Genomic DNA, 20,096 nt, shown 5'->3' with positions numbered 1-20,096 from the left:
ATCGTGAGAGAAGAGAGAAAGAAAAGAATGGAGGAAAACTAGAAAAACAACCATAAAATAAGGAACAAAATGACTAAAAAGTCATACTTATCAATAATTATTTTTTAAATGGACTAAATGCTCCAATCAAAAAAACATAAGGTGATGGAATGGATAAAAAAACAAGACCCATCTATATGCTGCCTACAAGAGACTCAATTCAGACCTACAGGTACATGCAGATTGAAAGTGAAGGGATGGACAAGCATTTATCACGCAAATGGATGTGAAAAGAAAACTGGGACAGCAATATTATATTGGACAAAATAGACTTTTTAAAAATGTTTATGTATTTTTGAGAGAGAGAGCGTGCATGTGCAAGTGGGGGAGAGGCAGAGAGAGAGGGAGACAGAGGGTCCAAAGAAGGCCCCTGCTATCTCAGAACTTTCATTCCAATGATCAAATTGGAAAGAAATAACATAAAAATATTCCAAGTAGAGAGAACAGAAAGTGCAATGGTGCTGTTCCAAGCAGACATTTGGCATGTTTGCTATACAGGAAAACCAGTGTGACCAACATGGAGTGACTTAATGGGAAGTAATAAGAAATGAAACACGGTGGTGGTCAGGGCCAAATTATACAGTGTCATATGCATGCTATTAAATGTTTACTGTCTGATATATTTAATTAAATACAGACAAAACCTAAATAGAAACACAACTTTTAGTATTTGTAGTGTAATCCAATATTTGCATCCCTGATTTAAAAACCCCATGCTTTGGGGGCACCTGGATGGCTCAGTCAGTGAAGCATCCAACTCTTGATTTTGGCTCAGGTCATGATCTCATGGTTCCTGGGATCAAGCCCCAAATCAGGCAGTGTGCTGACAACACAGAGTCTGCTTGGGATTCTTTCTCTCTATCTCTCTGCTCCTCCCCAGCACATGCTGTCTCTCTCTCTCTCTCTCTCTCTCTCTCTCTCAAAAATAAATGAACTTAAAAAAATTTTTAAATAAAGTAAAATAAAATTTAAAAATCTCATGCTTTCTGGGTGCCTGGCTGGTTCAGTCAGTAAAGCATGCCACTCTTGATCTCAGGGTCATAATTTCAAGCCCCAGGTTGGGCCTAGAGGTTACTTAAATTAAAAAAATAAAAATAAATAAATAAATAAAAATCCCATGCTTTGTATTATAGCAGTGTCAAGTACTTTCAAGAATAGGAAAAGGCTTAATTTCTGATTCACAAAATACAAATAAATCAGGTGATCAAATGTATGGACATGCCATATGTGTGTGTGTGTGTGTGTGTGTGTGCATTCATTCATAATGAAAAATTCAGAAAATAAGATTCATGATATACTTTCTCTCTTACCATCTCATCCTTAAAGGAGAGCCCTAGGTTTTTTGTTTGTTTGTTTGATTTTTTACTTTGTTTTATTTTTGAAAAAAAAAATGAGTTTAATAAATACTTAGGGAAAAGAAACTCCTTTGCAAAGTAGAAATGTGGAACTAGCCAACTTATATGGGTGCCTAATGAAGCAAATATTCCTGTGACAATGGTAGTACTTAAGTTGAAATAAATTATCTATGAAAAATATTGTCATATATAGACTGATTTGGGGGGGATATCCACATTCTATATTCTCATTATAGTTTCTAATAAACTCTTTGTGGATGTTTATAAGTCTTCTCTCTGAAAATTCTACAGGCAGCCTGGTAACTTTATATGAAAGCCAAAGAACAAACTAAGAATATATCAGAGATGGTGAAAAGATTAAGAGTTATAACCACAGAAATCAGTTGAGAATCAGCTTTAAGTATAAATAAAGTACAATTAAGGGGTGCCTGGGTGGCTCAGTTGGTTAAGAGTCTGACTTCAGCTCAGGTCATGATCTCACAGTGTGTTGGTTCGAGCCCCGTGTCAGGCTCTGTGTTGACAGCTCAGAGCCTGAAGCCTGCTTCAGATTCTGTGTCTCCCTCTCTATCTGCCCCTCCCCTGTTTGTGCTGTCTCTCTCACTCTCAAAATAAATAATAAACATTTTTTTTTTAAAGTACAATACACTTTGTGGGGGTGCCTGGCTGGCTCAGTCAAAGAAGCATATGACTCTTGATCTTGGGGTTGGGGTTCGAGCCTCACAATGGGTGGAGAGATTAGTTACATGGGTGGACTTCAAAAAAAAAAAAAGAAACAACAGTGGAGAGAGAAGATAAATTGAATCAACAAAATTAATCTTTGCAAATAGCAAAATATAGAGTTCCTCTTTATTCTAAACAATAAAACACGTGGTGTTTTATTGAAAACAAAACAAAACAGGGGTGCCTGGGTGACTAAGTCACTTGAGGGTCTGACTCTTAATTTCAGCCCAAGTCATGATCTCAGGGTCATGGGATCAGGCTCTGAGCTGAGGGTGAACCTGCTTGAGATTCTCTCTCTCTCTCTCTCTCTCTCTCTCTCTTTCACTCTCTCTCCCTCTCCCTCATTTGCATGTTCTCTCTCTAAAATTAAAAAATAAAAAAAATTAACACTTTGTGGAGCAAAAATTCATAAAAACTATTTTAAACAATTGGTTCTACATATCTCATAAATAAGTTAGTTAAACCACGGCCTGGGTGAAGATTTTAAATTTCTTTTTTTTTTTTATGTTTATTCATTTTTGAAAGACAGAGACAGAGCACAAGCAGGGGTGGGGCGGAGAGAGAGGAAGATACAGAATCTGAAGCAGGCTCTAGGCTCTGAGCTTTCAGCACAGAGCCCGACGCGGGGCTCGAACTCACTAACCGCGAGATCATGACCTGAGCTGAAGTCGAATGCTCAACTGACTGAGCCACCCAGGCACCCCCCTGGGTAAAGATTTTAAATAGAGTTGCCAGGATGAGTGTCAAAGTCTCCAGCATAAATTCACTGACAAGGAAATGTACAATATTTTTAAAAATATTAATACTCTATTTATTCTAAAGAATAGGGCATATAAAGTCACAATATCCTTGGGCCTCATTTCTTCCATCTGTATATCTATAAAGTATCATATTGGTTTTGACTTACTAAATATTCAAGTCCTAGCAAGAAATACTTATGCACTTCCAGTTTCCGACTGATTAGAGCGCCCTCATGTGTGTCTTTGTTGTAATGTTTAAAATATCTGAAAGTGTTAATCTCAGCAGCAATACAATTATAATGTTTTTATTTTTGCATTTATAATGGCTTCAAGTAACACTCAGCAAATGTTAAGGAATGTGATTAATCCTATACAGTTCACTATCAAGCTTTTCCTATATCAAATTTTATTCTAAATGTTTTTATTTTTGAGAAAGAGAGAGAAAGAGTGCAGGAGGGGCAGAGAGAGAGGGACACAGAGGATATGAAGCAGGCTCTGGGCTGACAGCAGAGAGCCCAATGTGGGGCTTAAACTCATGAACCACAAGATCATGACCTGAGCTGAAGTCGGATGCTCAACCGACTGAGCCACCTTGGTGCCCCATATTATATTTTATTCTAAAGTAGTGAAGTTTTTGTACTGGTTTACATTTTAATGACTTAGAGGGTTTTCCTTTAAACCTTCTTAGATAAGTTTTTCATTATAATATTATTTTATCATATCTGAAAGAAAATATGTAGCCAATGAAGTTGTAATTTATATAGGATAGCTTGACAGTGTCTTTTTAGGGGTGGAAAATAGCTCAAGGGGACATTTCTAACTCAGTTTTTCCAAATAAAAATTTACTTGTCTAAATCACTGCAGAGATTTCTTCCTACTCAAACAGACTATATTGGAGGGAGCCAAAAGAGAATCTCACTTTTTGAAAAACTGTACATAAAATTTTAAAATCTCATAAATCCAACCATATTTTAAATGGCATTCATCCAACAAATATTTATTGAGGGATCCCACTATGTGCCAGGAATGAGATGTCAAACTGAAGGAACCCAAAGCTACTAAAGTAAAGCAAAAAAGTACTGTTTCTTTTTTTCCTTCTATAAAATGACTTAGTAATAACTGGTTCACCCAAGAGAGTTGCTGTAAAGATCTAATAACATGACATAAGTAACCACATTTTTAAGAGAGAGAAGTGTTATTAAAATGTTTACAAGAGAAACCTAGGTGATTCCAAAGATATATTTTGTGTGTGGAAAATCCTTGGGTGTGAGGCTCTGCTGATTTTAATTAAAAATTTTCTTCAAATTTTCATGACAGCAGAGAAAGTGGGAAGAGAAAATTGTGTCACCTAAGAAAGGAAGTCTGAACTATTCTTCATCATTTCTTATGTTCTTTTTCTTAGCAAGGCAAGGCGTGGATTGGTTGTGATGACAACAGTAAAGTCAAGAGGTATACTGGACTAGCTAGAATGGAGCAATGATTCTACCCTGGCAGAAGCCAGAGTTTTTACCTTCCAAAAATCCCTGAAATCAACGCCAGCAATCCATCTTATTCAAATGAAGGTAGCATATGAGATGATTCTTAGTGACTCTCTGATTCTAGTCACCGTGGAAAAATGAATAGATTATTTTGGTGTCCTTTTACCAAGAGTTAGAATGCATTTCCCATTTCCAATGTCTCTTTTCCTGTCTCCCACATATCCACAGCCTCCTATTTGACTGACCTTGTCCCATTCAGAACCCTTTACTGCATCCCAAGAAAAGTTCCATACCCCAGAATTCTCTGTGCCCCAGTTTAGGTGGTTTTCATACAGCCTATTGTTCAATTGTTTCCAACCTTTTAGAGTATGATGATGTTCCCCACCTCTAATTTTTAAACTTTTTATGGAAATTATTTAACATATCAAAAGTAGATGAAAGTGTACAATGAATCCCCACACATCCATTATCCAAGCTTTAACTACTATCAACATATGGGAAACTGCAAGCAGTTTATTTGCCTTGGTTAAAATATAGCATGAGAGGGGGTAGTGATGAGAAAATCAAACAGAATTTCTGAAAAGAAAAATATATTTGAAAGTATAAAATCAATGGGAAAATTAAACAGCTGAATAGTTCAGTGGAATAATTAATTACTTAGATGACAACCCCAAAAAAGTTACCTAGAATATAACACAGACACAAAGAAATGGAAAGGATGAAAGTGTGTCACTGATGATAAAGTGCAAAGATTCAATGTACATTTGGAGTTCCAGAAGAGGAAAATGGAGAAAATGGAGAAGTGGCCATATTTGAAAAATTATTACTGAGAATTTCCAGAATTATAAAACTCAAATTCTCAGTCTGAAGAAACTACATGATTCCCAATGTAAATAAGTGAAAAGAACTCAAGATACATTATAGTGAAACTACAGAAAACCAAAGTAAAGAAAAAGATACTATAACAGCTAGAAAGAAAGACAACTTACCTACAAAGGAACAAATGAAAATGACAGGACATTTCTCAGTAGCAACAGTGGAAGCCAGAAGATAGCAGAATATAGGCATACTTCATTTTATTGCTCTTCGCTTTATTTTTTTTTAATTTTTATTTATTTTTAATGATTAGAGACAGCGAGTGAGTAGGACAGGGGCGGAGAGAGAGAAAGAATTCCAAGCAGGCTCTGTCCTGCCAGCACAGATCCGGATGCGGGTCTCGAACTCACAAACCGTGAGATCATGACCTGAGCTGAAATCAAGAGTCAGACGCTTAACCAACAGAGCCACCCAGGCATCCCATTGCTCTTCCCTTTATTGTGCTCCAGAGATACTGCATTTTTATTTATTTATTTATTTTTATTTTTTTACAAATTGAAGGTTTGTAGCAGCCCTGCATCGAGCAAGTCTATCAGTACCATTTTTCCAGCAGCATTTGCTTATTTCTTGTCTCTGTGTCACATTTTGGTAATTCTCACAATATGTTAAATTTTTTCATTAATAACTGCTATGGTGACCAGTGATCTTTGATATTACTACTAGAGCCTGAAGATGTGACTAAATTACTGGAATCTCATGAAAAAAACTCTAATGAATGAGGACTTGTTTTTTACAGATGAGCAGAAATAGTGGTTTTTTTTGAGATGGAATCTGTCCCTGGCAAAGATGCTGTGAAGACTGTTGAAATGACAACAAATGATAAAACAGTAGCAATATTCAAGTCCTAAACGTAGTTGATAAAACAGTAGCAGGGTTTGAAACAATTGACTCCAAGTTTGAAAGAAGCTCTACTATAGGTAAAATGCTATCAAACAACATCACATACTACAGAGAAATCATCTTGTGAAAGGAAGAGTCCACCAATATGGCAAACTTCATCGCTCTTATGTTAAGAAATTGCCACAGCCACCCCAACCTTTAGCAAACACCACCCTGGTGAATCAGCAGCCATTAACATTGAGGCAAGGCCCTCCACCAGCAAAAAGATTATGTCTCACTGAAAGCTCAGATGATGGTTAGTATTTTTTAGCAATAAAGTATTTTTTACATTAAAGTATGTATATTGTATTTTTAGACATAATGCTATTATTGCACTCTTACTTAACTATACTCTTACAGTATAGTGTAAACATAATTTTTTTTTTAATGTTTATTTTTGAGAGATAGGGAGACAGAGCATAAGCAGGGGAGGGGCAGAGTGAGCGGGAGACACAGAATCTGAGGCAGGCTCCAGGCTCTGAGCTGTCAGCCCCGGTACGGGGCTCAAACTTACAAACCACAAGATCATGACCTGAGCTGAAGTCAAATGCTCAACCAACTGAGCCACTCAGGCGCCCCTGAACATAAATTTTATATGCACTGGGAAACCAAAAAATTCAGTTGACTTGCTTTACTGAGATATTTGCTTTATTGCCATGGTCTGTAACCAAACGTGCAGTATCTCTGAGGTATGTCTGGTAATATCTTTAAAGTCTGAGAGGAAAATAATTGTTGACCTACAATTATGTCCTAGCAAAATCACCTCAGGAAAGATCTTGAGGGGTGCCTGGGTGGCTCCGTCGGTTAAGCGTCCGACTTCAGCTCAGGTCATGATCTCATGGTCTGTGAGTTCGAGCCCCGCATCGGGCTCTGTGGTGACGGCTCGAAGCCTGGAGCCTGCTTCAGATTCTGTGTCTCCCTCTCTCTCTGCCCCTCCCCCATTCATGCTCTGTCTCGCTCTGTCTCAAAAATAAATAAACATTAAAAAAAAGAAAAAGAAAAAAGAAAGATCTTGAAACAAAGATATTTTCAGAGAGACTTTATGGAAGATACCAGCAGCAAGGTCAAATACCCTAAAGGTAATTCTTTTTTTTTTTTTAATAACATTTATTTATTTATTTTGAGAGAGAGAGAGAAAGAGCACGAGAAAGGAAGGGGCAGAGAGAAAGGGAGAGAGAGGATCCCAAACAGGCTCCAGGCAGTCAGGGCAGAGCCCAACACAGGGCTTGATCTCACAAACCGCAAGGTCATGACCTGAGCCAAAATCAAGAGTCGGGCACCTGAGCCACCCAAGGACCCCTCCTGGTAGTTCTTGAAGTTTCTAATGAGAAATTCTGAGGAACTAGTGTTGTAAAAGTTGTGAAAACGCATAGGCAACTAAGAACGTAAAAAGACTAAGGGGACAATGGCTCTAACCACAACTACCACTCATTTCACCTTAACTTTTACTCGGTGAAACATTTTGGTTATGTTTGAGGCATATGGTTCATTTTTGTAGATTTCAGGGAGGAGAACACTTCTGCTCCATTTCCTCATATTGCCAACCTTAAAAGGCTTTCCTGGGCCCCTCAGTTCTTAAGAGGAGTGGTTAAAGTAATGGGTCAGAGTCCAAGGCATTCACTGGGCCTTAACGCTTCTTCCTGACTCAGATCTCTCTTCCTTATACTGGGGCCTCCCCTGCTGACTATGCCATGTTAGTTTTAGGGAGAAGGGAGAAGTTCAACATAACACAGCTCTCCAGCAGTAGTTATTGGATTTTCATTTCATATCTGTAGCTCCCTATAGCTCCTGGTACACTTGCCTTTTTTGCAATGTGATTTGCTGTTCCTTCCTGGAGAAGTACAGTCTCTACCTACTGTAAGGTAAAGTCTATTTCTCTACACTTTGAATCCTAGATTTGGCCATGTGACTTTCTTTGGCCAATAAAGGGTACAAATATGGAATAAGCAGAAGGTATAATAATCACACATTGGAGCTTTCTCTCTCTCACTGCTAGGAACAACTTCCACCAATGTGTGAACACAAAGCCCAGACCAGACTCCTAGAGGATGAGAGATCATGTGGAGAACCTCTGGTTATCCCAACCATCCTAGCTGAGGCCCCCAGATACATGAGTTAGGCCAACATAAATCACCCAGGACTAGCTGAGCTGGCCCAACTAGAACTGATCAACCAACCCTCAGAATGGTGAGAAATAACATTGTTTTAAGCCACTAAGTTTAGATGATTTTGTTCCACAGCAAAAGATAATTGATACAGCAACATAATGTACAAACAAATAAAACAAGCCTCAAAAACCTGAATGTAATCAATGGGGAATAAATATCCCTACTGCAGACTATTATACAACTATTAAGTGTTAGGATCTTCATCTATTAGTTGAGAGCAGCACTGTTCAATAGAAATGTAATGTGTCACGTGTGTAATTTCAAGTTTTTAGTAGCTAAATTAAAAACACTAAAAGGAGAGGTGCCTGGGTGGCTCAATTGGTTAAGTGTCTGACTCTTGGTTTTGGCTCAGGTCATGATCGCCCAGTTCGTGAGTTCCAGTCCCTCATCAAGCTCTGTGTTGACAGCACAGAGCCTGCTTGGGCTTTTCTCTCTCTCCCTCTCTCAGCCCATCCCTTGCTCTCGTTCTCTCCCTCAAAATAAACAACAAAACTTTTAAAAAAGTAAAGGGAAACAATGAAATTAATTTTAAAAATATATTTAACTCAATATACCTAAATACTGTCACTGCAACATGTAATAAATAAATTATTTATGAGGTATTTTAATTCTCTTTTTTTGTACTAAGTCTTAGAAATCTGGTATGAATTTTACACTTACAGCACAATTTGATTCAGACTAGCTACATTTTAAGTATTCAATAGCTACATGTGGCCAGAGACTACCCTATCGGATGACAAAGGTCTGGAGGATAGTCCACCAGACACAGAAGTTACAGATTCAAATGTATGATTTCACCCCCCTATACACCTTTCCTTTCCTTTTATTTTTTTAAAGAAAAGTTGTACAAGTATACATAACCATGTAGAATGAGTGAAGGGAGGTAACCCAAGTTGTCAAAATTGCTTTGCCATGGGGCGCCTGGGTGGCTCAGTAGGTTAAGTGTCTGACTTCTGCTCAGGTCATGATCTCGCGGTCTGTGAGTTCGGGCCGTGTCCGGCTCTGTGCTGACAGCTCAGAGCCTGAAGCCTGCTTCGGATTCTGTGTCTTCCTCTCTCTCTGACCCTCCCCTGTTCATGCTCTCTGTCTCAAAAATAAACGTTTAAAAAAAATTGCTTTGCCAGACAGCTATTTGAGATTGGAAGGAAAGGGAGATTATATTTCTTTCTTTAAAAAAAATTTTTTTAATGTTTATTTATTTTTGAGAGAGAGAATCAGAGTGGGAGCAGCAGAGGGGCAGAGAGAGAGGGAGACATAGAATCTGAAGCAGGCTCCAGGCTCCGAGACACCAGCACAGAGCCCCACGCAGGGCTGGAACTCACAAACCGTGAGATCATGACCTGAGCCAAACTCGGACGCTCAACCGACTGAGCCACCCAGGCACCCCGAGATTATATTTCTTCATGTATTCTGGTATTGTTTAGCTTCATATAAAGGTATATTGAGTTTTAAATTATTTTTTAAAGCTAATTAAAAAGCATAAAATGAAATAAAATTAGTTAAAAAGGAGGACCCATGAAATGCTCCTGAGGTTACTTCTGGAGTCAGCAAAAAGGAAGAATTTTATTTTTTTGATGTTTTTATTGAGGTATAATTGACATGTAACATTGAGTTCAGGTGTACAACATAATGATTTGTGTAGTTGTGATCACCACAATAAATCTATTACTATTCATCCTCAGAGAAAGTTAACTTTTAGAATTTAATCTCTTGATAATTTTCAAGTATGCATTACAATATTATTGACTATAGTCACCATGCTGTATATTACATCCTCATGAATTATTTATTTTATAAGTAGAAGTTTGTACTTCACCCATTTTGCCCAACTCCCAATCCCCCTCCCCTCTTGAAAATACCATTCTATTCTCTGTATCATAGGAGTTTTGCTTCATTTATTCTTTTTTTGTTTGTGGGTTTTGTTTTTTCTTTCTGTTTACATTCCACATATAAGTGAAATCATATGGTATTCATCTTTCTCTGACTATTTTGCCTGGGAAATTTCCTCAAGATCCATCCATGTTGTTGCAAGTGGCAAGATTTCATTCTTTTTAATGGCTGAGTAGTACTTCATTGTGTATATATGAAATGAAATATGTACATATATATATATACATACATATATATACATATATATATATATATATATATATATATACACAATGAGATACACACACACACTATAGCATATACATACTGTGTATCTATCTATACTACACCTTCTTTATCCATTCATCCATTGATGGACACTTAGGTTGTTTCCATATCTTAACTATTGTAAATAATGCTGTGATGAACAAAGGGGTGAATATATTTTTTATTTTGTTTTTGTTTTTTGCATAGATCTTTTTGAATTAGTTTTTTACTTTTTTTTTTTTTTCAGATAAATACCCAGAAGTGGAAAACCTGGATCATATGGTAGTTCTATTTTTATTTTTTTGAGGAACTTCCATAGTGGCTTTCCACAGTAGCTGCACCAATTTACATTCCCACCACAGATGCACAAGGATCCCCTTAAGAATTTTACTTTTTAATATAGGTCTTTACAATTTTTAAATTCTAACCACTTACTTTTTTCTTTCTTTCTTTTTTTTTTTTTTACTGGAGAGCTTTTTGTCATTAATTATAAAAGTACACACTCATTGCCAAATTTAAGCCAGTACAGAAGTGTATAAAGTAAAACATGAGAGTCTCACCAGCCAATTCCACTCTGTAGCAGCAAAATTGTTAGATGTATCTTATGCTTACAGGGCATACACATATTTATTCACACACAGGTAGTTTTTATTTTGTAAAAATGGAATGGTGTTACATGAATTGTCTACAACTTGATATTTTAAAATATCTTTCCATGTCAGTAGCTATAAAATTATAAAGCTATAATTTTATTTTTTTCATAATATAATTTTAGATGTCACTTTATAACCAATGGACACTGAGATTCATAAATGGTGCTAACATTTATTGGCATAAATTCCTACTATTAGAGCTCATGGCTCCTAGTATATGCCCATTTTATTTTATTTTATTTTTTAAAGATTTTATTTTATTTTATTTATTTTCATTTATTTTTTAATTTACATCCAAGTTAGTATATAGTGCGATAATAATTTCAGGAATAGATTCCAGTGATTCATCCCCTAAATATAACATCCAGTGCTCATCCCAACAAATGTCTTCCTTAATGCCCCTTGCCCATTTAGTCCATCCCCCCCTCCACAGCCCCTCCAGCAACCCTCAGTTTGTTCTCTATATTTAAGAGTCTCTTATGTTTTTTCTCCCCACCCTGTTTTTATATTATTTTTGCTTCCCTTCCCTTATGTCCATATGAATTAAGTGATATAATATTTCTTTCTCTAACTTCACTCTAGTTCCATCCACATAGTTGTAAATGGCAAGAGTTCATTCTTTTTGATTGCCAAGTAATACTCCATTGTATATATATACCACATCTTTATCCACTCATCTGTCAATGGACATTTGGGCTCTTTCCATACTTTGGCTATTGTTGATAGTGCTGCTATCCACATTGGGGTGCATGTTCTGGATCCCCTGGATAAATACCTAGTAGTGCAATTGCTGGGTTCTAACCCCTTACTTTTTAATAATTTTTAAAAGTTATATATTTTTTTAATTTTTAAGGTGTTATTTATTTATTTATTTATTTTGAGAGAGAAAGAGAGAGAGCACAAGCTGGGGAGAGGAAGAGAGAGGGAGAGAGAGAATCCCAAGCAGTCTCCATGCCATCAGCACAGAGCCTGGTGTGGAGCTTGAACTCACAAACTGTGAGATCATGACTTAAGTTGAGCTCAAGAGTAGAACACTTAACTGACTGCGCCACCCAGGTGGCCCAAAAGTATATTTTTATATTAGATATTTTAAGTATTTAATTTCATATGCACTTACTAAGTATCAACTCTGATAGGCCCAGACTCATTAAGCCACAACAATTTTTAACTTATAAAAGCACAAAATATATTTTTGAATGTGGACACTTTTTGGTGCTCCTCCTTTCTTATTCAAGAAAGGCCATTCCCCTGCCCCTAATTATTCTATCAGGGAATAACATACATGGGATCAGCTTGCCACTTAGAAATCTGATGTTACTTAGTAACCAAATATGCAATTTCCTGGGGTACCTTGATGGCTCAGTCAGTTGAGCGTCCAACTCTTGATTTCAGCTCAGATCATGATCCCAGGGTCATGAGACTGAGCCCTGTGTCAGGCTCCGCACTGAGGGTGGAGTCTGCTTGGGGTTCTCTTTCTCTCTCCCTCCTCCCCTCTGTCCCTTTCCCCCACTCACACATGCTCCATCTCTCTCTGGAAGAGAGAGGGAGAGAGGGAAAGAAAGAAGAGAAAGAAAGAAAGAAAGAAAGAAAGAAAGAAAGAAAGAAAGAAAGAAAGAGGGAGGGAGGAAGGAAGGAAGGGAGGGAGAAGAAATGGTTAAAAAAAACCCACAAATATGCAATATCCTTATACTTTTTTTAAAAGTTTATTTATTTATTTTTGAAGAGAGAGGCAGCATGAGCATGAGAGGGGGAGAGGCAGAGAGAGAGGAAGAGAGAGAGAGAGAGAGAGAGAGAGAGAGAGAGAGAATCCCAAGCAGGCTCCACACTGTGAGCATGGAACCTGATGCAGGGCTCAAACTCATGAACCAGGAGATCATGACTTGAGCTGAAGTCAGATGCTTAATCGACTGAGATACCCAGGCGCCCCTCCTCTCCACTTCTACACTAAGTGTCATTTTTGTATTTGTGAAGGACAAAACATGAAGATACCGAATATCCTAAATCTTTCATCATCAGTTTACAGGATACCTATGGTATCCATATTGTTATGGATCCTATCCATATTGCTATTGCGGGAACTCCCATCCATATTATTATTGTGGGAACACCCATTTTGCAAAATCTAACCCCACATCTCTGACCACAATTAATTCTGAAGGTGGACATCTGACTCAAACTGGGTGGACCAGAGCATATCCAGGAATATGTGGACTTTGGACACAAAGACTTGAGCCATTCTTTTCCCAATGGCTGTTGAAGCTATAAGTAAAAAATGCTAGAGCTATCAGCAATCTTGTGGCTCTTGGGTGGAATAGGGAAGCAGAGGCAGTCAATCTGCAGAGAGAGGAATTTGCTCAGAAAGGTGCAGAAAAGGGATGGAAAAAGTCTGATGACTTTTATACCCTGGGTTCTAGTTTTTCCAGAGGTAGATCTATACCTCTACTCTGCTCCCAATGTAATTTTTCAGTCTATGATAACATTATCTTCCAATAAAATCTTTTATAATTAAAGCCATTCAAATTGGGTTTTCTTTAATGTGCAACCCAATAGTCCTAGCAAATACAAAGGAAGACAAATGTAGAAGGACTCTGGTTGGGTTTTTTTCTTATTTTCTATTTGTATTCTAGCATGCTATTATAAAACTTTTATAATTTTTGTTTGATCTGAAATTTGCCATCAGAGAGCCACTATTTGTTGCATACCATGCATTCATTCCTCTAATTCCCTTCCTAAGAGAAAAATTTGTTCAGGTTTTCACTTCTTTGCTCCATGTAGCACGCTAACTCTGGCAAAGATGATCTGTCCCATTGCCATGAGTGGCATTTCCCCGGCAACTGTGTATTAAAAGATTTTTATTCCATGATTAGAGGATAGGTTTTTATCTCCTATAGGACATAAACAAGGAAAATTGCTGTTTCAGCTGGTGACTGAAAGATGGTGGCAGCCATGTTGCCATCATGAAGAAAGCAAGCATGAAGACAAAGCTGACAAAGCTGACAAAACTGAGGAGGGCAAAGTCAGGAGAAACACAAGAGAAATAGATCCAGCATCCTGATCATATATTCCATGTACTCTTCCTACTTCTAGAATTCTTCTTATGTAAGATAAGACTACAAATTCTTGAATTATTTTACCATTTTGAGGTGGGTTGTCTGTTATTTGCAGCCCCAAACATCCTCATTTCTTCATCATCAAAGATTATTTAGTACCCATTATATATGGCAATGAACAAAGAAGGAGTAAGCTGTTGTCATTCTCTGAAGGATAGATTTACAAAAATATTGTGTAATAATTTAGGCAACATGTTAAGTCCTAAATGAATAATGTAGATAAATAAATGAAGAAGATTCCATCCCTTCCACTGAGGTCTTATTTTTTAACTTTAATGAAATATTTTTCATTTATAGAATATCTGATTCTTTAAAAATTCTGTCTGTTCTTAAAAAAAACCTGCCTATTCTTTTTACATAATGTCCTATTCTTACTTTACGGATTCTTTTCCTTTCTGTCCTAAGTATTTTAAACATGCTTATTTTAAGGCATGGAAATGGGAGTTCAAGATAGATTCAGAGAAGGGTAAGCAGTGCAATTTGGCTGGAGATATTTGCTACTCCAGGGATCAGCATCATTGGCATCACCGGGGAGCTTACTAGAAATGCAGAATCTTGGGCTTCACTCCAAACTTGCCAAATCAAAATCTGCATTTTAACAAGATCCCCTGGTGACTGGGGTTATTTAAATGCACATGAAAGTTTGAGAAGTCCATCTGTAAAGTAAGAGAAAGCAAGTTAGGAAGGTCAATAAAACTTCTTTGCTATTTGTTTTAAATTTTAGTCCTTCCAGGGTAAATGAACACAACTAGTCTGCATAATCTCTAGTATATGTAAAAGACTGATAAAAGCATTTATTTAATTCAGGGAGTATGTCTACATTTACAAAGCTTCCTAATAATCATTACTATAACTAGTATAACCATCATAATTTAAATGTAAACAAAAACCTTATCTGAACTTTGTGGTGGTACAGATAGGTGGAAATTTATTCAATACAAGAATTGATTTAAAAAATGGGGCATCATACAATGGTTATTACAACAACAAAAATTACTGATACACAATAGTGTGAATGATTCTGAAATAGTATGAATGAACAGTATGACTGAATCTCAAAAGCATTATGCTGAGTAAAGAAGCCTTGTACAAGAGCACAAAATTCTGTAACAACTAAATTTATGGTGAAAAAATTAAAACAGTGGTTGTTTTTCACAAGGGATAAGGACAGAAATTGAGTGGGAAAATATAGAATATTTTGGGGTGATGAAAAGGTCTGTGTCTTAAAAAAGGGTTAAGATTACACAGGTGAATGTATTTGTCAAAACTCACAAGATATACACTCGAGATCTGTGCATTTCACTTTGTATAAAAAAGTTATTAAAAAAATTGAACCTAGTTAACAATACATATGATGATATATTTAAAAGTGAAGTATACTGATAAATGTAATTTGCTTTAAAATGCACAAAATAATAAGGTGGTTTGAGGGGTAGACAGAATATGTGGCTATGGCTAGGAATGGTTTATTACACGATAAAGGAAATATACCAAAATGTCACCTGTAGAATATAGACTGGGGGTAGGGGGTGGAGAGGGCAGTGTGTTTGGGTGTTTACTACAATTCTTTCATTATCTCTATGTTTGAAATTTTTCATAATAAAACATTGGGGAGAAAAGAAAGTTGCAGAAAAATGTAATATTATAATTTGGTTTAAAATATAAATGTGTTGTAGAAGACATATTTATATATTCATAAAGATATGAAAGCTACACAAAACTGCAGAAATTGTCAAGCTGATCCTAAAATTCACACAGCAACGCAAAGGACCCAAAATAGCCAAAAGGATCTTGAAAAAGATGAATAAAGTTACAGTCCTGACACTTCTTGATTTCAAAACATAACACAAAACACAGCAATCAGGACAGTATGGTACTGGTATAGAAACAGACATATAGATCAATGGACTAGAAATGTAAATGCTTACATTTATGGTCAACTGATTTTCAAGAAAGATGTCAAGGAAATGCAATAGGAAAGAGACGGTCTTTAAGTAAACTACATATCCATATATAAAAAAAATTAATTGGGACTCCTACTTCATACCATATATAAGGGTTAACTCAAAATGGATCACAAATGTAAGAGCTAAAACTATAAAACTCTTAGGAAAAAAAAATAGAAGTAAATTTTTGTGACCTTCGGTTAGGAAATGGTTTCTTAGAGATAACACTAAAAGCATAAGCAACTAAAGGAAAAGAATAAATTCGACTTCATCAAAATAAAAAAATGTTAGTGCTTCAAAAATAACATCAAATATTGGGGTGCCTGGATGGCTCAGTCGGTTAAGCATCCAACTCATGATTTTGGCTCAGGTCATGATCTCATAGGTTGTGGGATCAAGCCCCACACTGGCTCTGTGCTGACAGTGCAGAGTGTGCTTGGGATTCTCTCTCTCTCTCTCTATCCCTCCCTCACTTGCTGTCTCAAAATAAATAAACATTAAAAAAATGGGGGTTCCTAGGTGGTTCAGTCAGTTAAGCATCTGACTCTTGATCTCAGCTCAGGTCTTGATTTCAGGGTCAAGTGAGTTCAAGCCCCACATTGGGCTCCACGCTGGGTGTGGAGCCTACATAAAGAAAAAAAAAATACCATTGGGGCACCTGGGTGCTCAGTCAGTTAAGCATCTGACTTTGGTTTAGGTCATGATCTCATAGTTTGTGAGTCTGAGCCCCACAACAGGCTCAGACCTGCTTTAAGCGCAGAACCTGCTTTAGATCCTCTGTCCCCTTCTCTCTCTGCCCCTCCCCCACACTTTGTCTCCTTCTCTCTCAACAATAAACATTAAAAAAAAATCATCAAGAAAGTAAAATACAACCTACAAAATGGGAGAAAATATTTGCAAACCATATACCTGATATAGAAACTGTATCTAGAATATGTAAAGTCAAACTCATTAATAAGACAAAAAAAACCCTCAGCCATCAAAAATGAATGAAATCTTGCTATCTGCAACGACATGGATGGAACTAGAGTGTATTATGCTAAGAGAAATGTTAGTCAAAGAAAAAAATACCATATAATCTCACTTATATGTAGAGTTTAAGAAACAAAACAGATGAACATAGAGGAAGGGAGGGCAAAATAAATAAGATAAAAACAAAGAGGGAGGCAACCATAAGAGACTCTTAACTATAGAGAACAAACAGGGTTGCTGGAGGGGAATTGGGTTGGGGGGACAGCTAAATGTGTGGTGGGCGTTAAGGAGGGCACTTGTGATGAGCACTGGGTGTTATATGTAAGTGATAACCCACTAAATTCTACTTCTGAAACCAATACTACACTATATGTTAAGTAACTTTGAGTTTAAATAAAATCTTCTAAGAAAAAAAAGACAAAAACTCATTTTTTTAAGTTAATGGTCTTTTTATTGAAAAAAAGACTAGCATTTACAACTTGGAACGGACATAAATTGCAATTTCTTGAACAGCAATGTTGATGGTTGCACTGACATCCACAGCCACAGTCTACTCTGCAGTCTCCAAGTCACAGTTCAGAAGGTTTTAAAAAGACAGACTCCGAAGCTGCTCCCTTGGTAAAGGTTTCTTTCTAAAAATTTGTGTAAGGGGTGCCTGGGTGGCTCAGTTGGCTAAGCGTTCAACTTTGGCTCAGGTCATGATTTCCTGGTTTGTGAGTTCAAGGCCCACATCAGGTCGCTGCTGTTGGCGCAGAGCCTGCTTCGGATCCTCTGTCCCCCTCTTTGTCTGCCCCTCTCCCACTCATACTCTCTCAAAAATAAATAAAACATTAAAAAATAAAAATTAGTGTGAATGGTGACAGCCTGACACCTATTTCGCTTTAGTACAATGTGGACAAGGCTAAATCAACACATGCAGCATGCCACCAGGGTGTGTGTCATCATCACCATGGGTCAGGGCACATGGAAGTACAAGAGGGCTATCCTGCTAAGTGGGGCTATGTCTAGACAGTTTATCCTTCACCCATTTTTCTGCACAGCATCCTGAAGTAAATCCATTTAAAATGTTTGCTTTCAATGAACCAGCTATGACAATTTATACTAGTAAAATGAACCAGAAACCATTCGAATAGGTTTTGTTTTTTCATTTTTCAAAAAACACCAATTAAAAAAAAAAGCATCTGAAAGGACATTTCTCCAAAGAAGACATAAACATACAGATAGACAATAAGCACATGAAAACATGTTCTACATCATTAGCCATCAGGAAAATGTATATCAAAGCCACAATGAGATACCACTTCATAACCATTAGGATGGCTACAATCAAAAAGACAGATAACAAGTGTTAGAGAGGATGTGAAGAAGCTGGAACCCTTACACACTGCTGGTGGGAATGTAAGACGGTACAGCGCCTTTGGAAAATAATCTGGCAGCTCCTCAAAAGGTTAAACATAGAGTTACCATATGACCTAGCAATTCCATTTTTATATACATACTAAAAAAAATGAAAACCCTATGTCCATATAAAAACTTATACATGGGGGGCACCTGGCTGTTTCAGTTGGTATAGCGTGTGACTCTTGATCTTGGGGCTCTAAGTTTGAGCCCCTGTTGGGTGTAGAGATTACTTAAAAAAAAAAAAACTTATACATGAATGTTAAAAGCAGCATTGTCTTAACATCGTCAGTAAGTGGGAAACAATTCAAATGTCCATCGGCTGGTGAATGAATAAAGAACATGTCATATCCATATAATGGAATATTATTGAGCAATAAAAAGGAAAGAAATGTTGATACATGCTTCAACATGGATAAACCTTGAAAATATGCTAAGTGAAAGAAGTGAGTCACAGGAAGGACACATGTTATATGACTCATTTATATGAAATGTCTAAAACTGGCAAATCCATAGAGACAGAACGTAGATTAATGGTTGCTAGCAGCTGGGAGGATGGAGGAATGGATTTCTTTTTGAAGTGAAGATAATGTTCTAAATTTATAATAATGATGGTTACACAACTCTGTGAATGCACAAAAAAACCCCACTGAACCGTACACTTTAAAAGGGTAAATTTTATGCTATGTTAATAATATCTCAGTAAAGCTGTTATTAAAAAAAGTTAGTTTGAATGAATAAGTTTTATATGAGAAAAATTAAATTCACTTCTTTATGTTCTCCATAATCTCTATTATCACTTAACCATTTTTATGAGTGAAGATGAATAAGAAAAAATAAAAGAAGTGTAATTTAAAAAGATTAAAAAAAACAACACACTTACGGTTTGTTGTCTGGTACACAGGGGTGACTCAGATTCGGGCTGGTAGCAAGAAGGGGGGAAATTGCAAGTGCAGTAACTACTGCTACAGAAACACCACCAGTTTCTAATTTTATGCTGTCCTATATTTTGCTGTGACTTTCATAGCTTTCAATAATGCTATAGTAGAGGCCAAAACAGAAATGTCTTTTATATTTTATTATAACAGCTAAACTGGGAAATAAACTCACCAATTGCTTTTTTAAAAAGGAAATGAGCTAAAAACAACATAGATGTAAGTGGAGCTTAAATAAACCTTTACTCAGTAAAATGAATGTGTTCACAGGGGAGGGAGAGTTTGGTAGTAAAAATAGTTTAAAGTATTACATTATTTTAAAAAACATTTTGTTTCATTTACTGTAGATGGTCAAACACTTTAAAACAGATGGTAAATCTGTTGGATAGTAAAAAGAAATGACATCTTGTTTCCATTTTCCTATTCCTTCCAGTTCATCTCTTTATTGTAAATCATTTTCCATTGTGGGAGGATATTAAATTTAAATCAAACTGAAAGGAAAAAAGCATGTGGCTATGTTCGTAAATTCATGTTTCTTAGCACTTGCTGCTTCTTATAGCCATTTTATGAAGAATATTTCAAATTGATCTATTCTTTCTGGATCTGAACAAATTGAGAGTTTCTTGTCTTGAGCAAACAGCTCTTTCAAAAAAACCTATTTTGGGGCGCCTGGGTGGCGCAGTCGGTTGGG

General features: G+C 36.7%; 1 protein-coding gene across 2 annotated transcripts in view; it reads right to left on the bottom strand.

Moving 5' to 3' along the window:
• Positions 1-17,500: 17,500 nt before the first annotated feature.
• RPS6KB1 (ribosomal protein S6 kinase B1) overlaps positions 17,501-20,096 on the bottom strand; it is an 89,870-nt gene continuing 87,274 nt past the window's right edge. For both annotated transcript variants that reach the window (XM_058704315.1, XM_058704318.1), the window contains one exon: positions 17,501-17,883. Coding sequence is in view for 1 of the 2 variants with exons in the window: in XM_058704318.1 (XP_058560301.1) it covers position 17,883 (1 nt within the window). In the remaining variant the exon portion in view is untranslated. The remainder of the gene's footprint in view (positions 17,884-20,096) is intronic.

Source organism: Neofelis nebulosa, chromosome 16 (assembly GCF_028018385.1).
Source record: "Neofelis nebulosa isolate mNeoNeb1 chromosome 16, mNeoNeb1.pri, whole genome shotgun sequence".
NCBI classification, from domain to species: Eukaryota; Metazoa; Chordata; class Mammalia; order Carnivora; family Felidae; genus Neofelis; species Neofelis nebulosa.
This window is presented reverse-complemented; position numbering and strand designations above follow the sequence as displayed.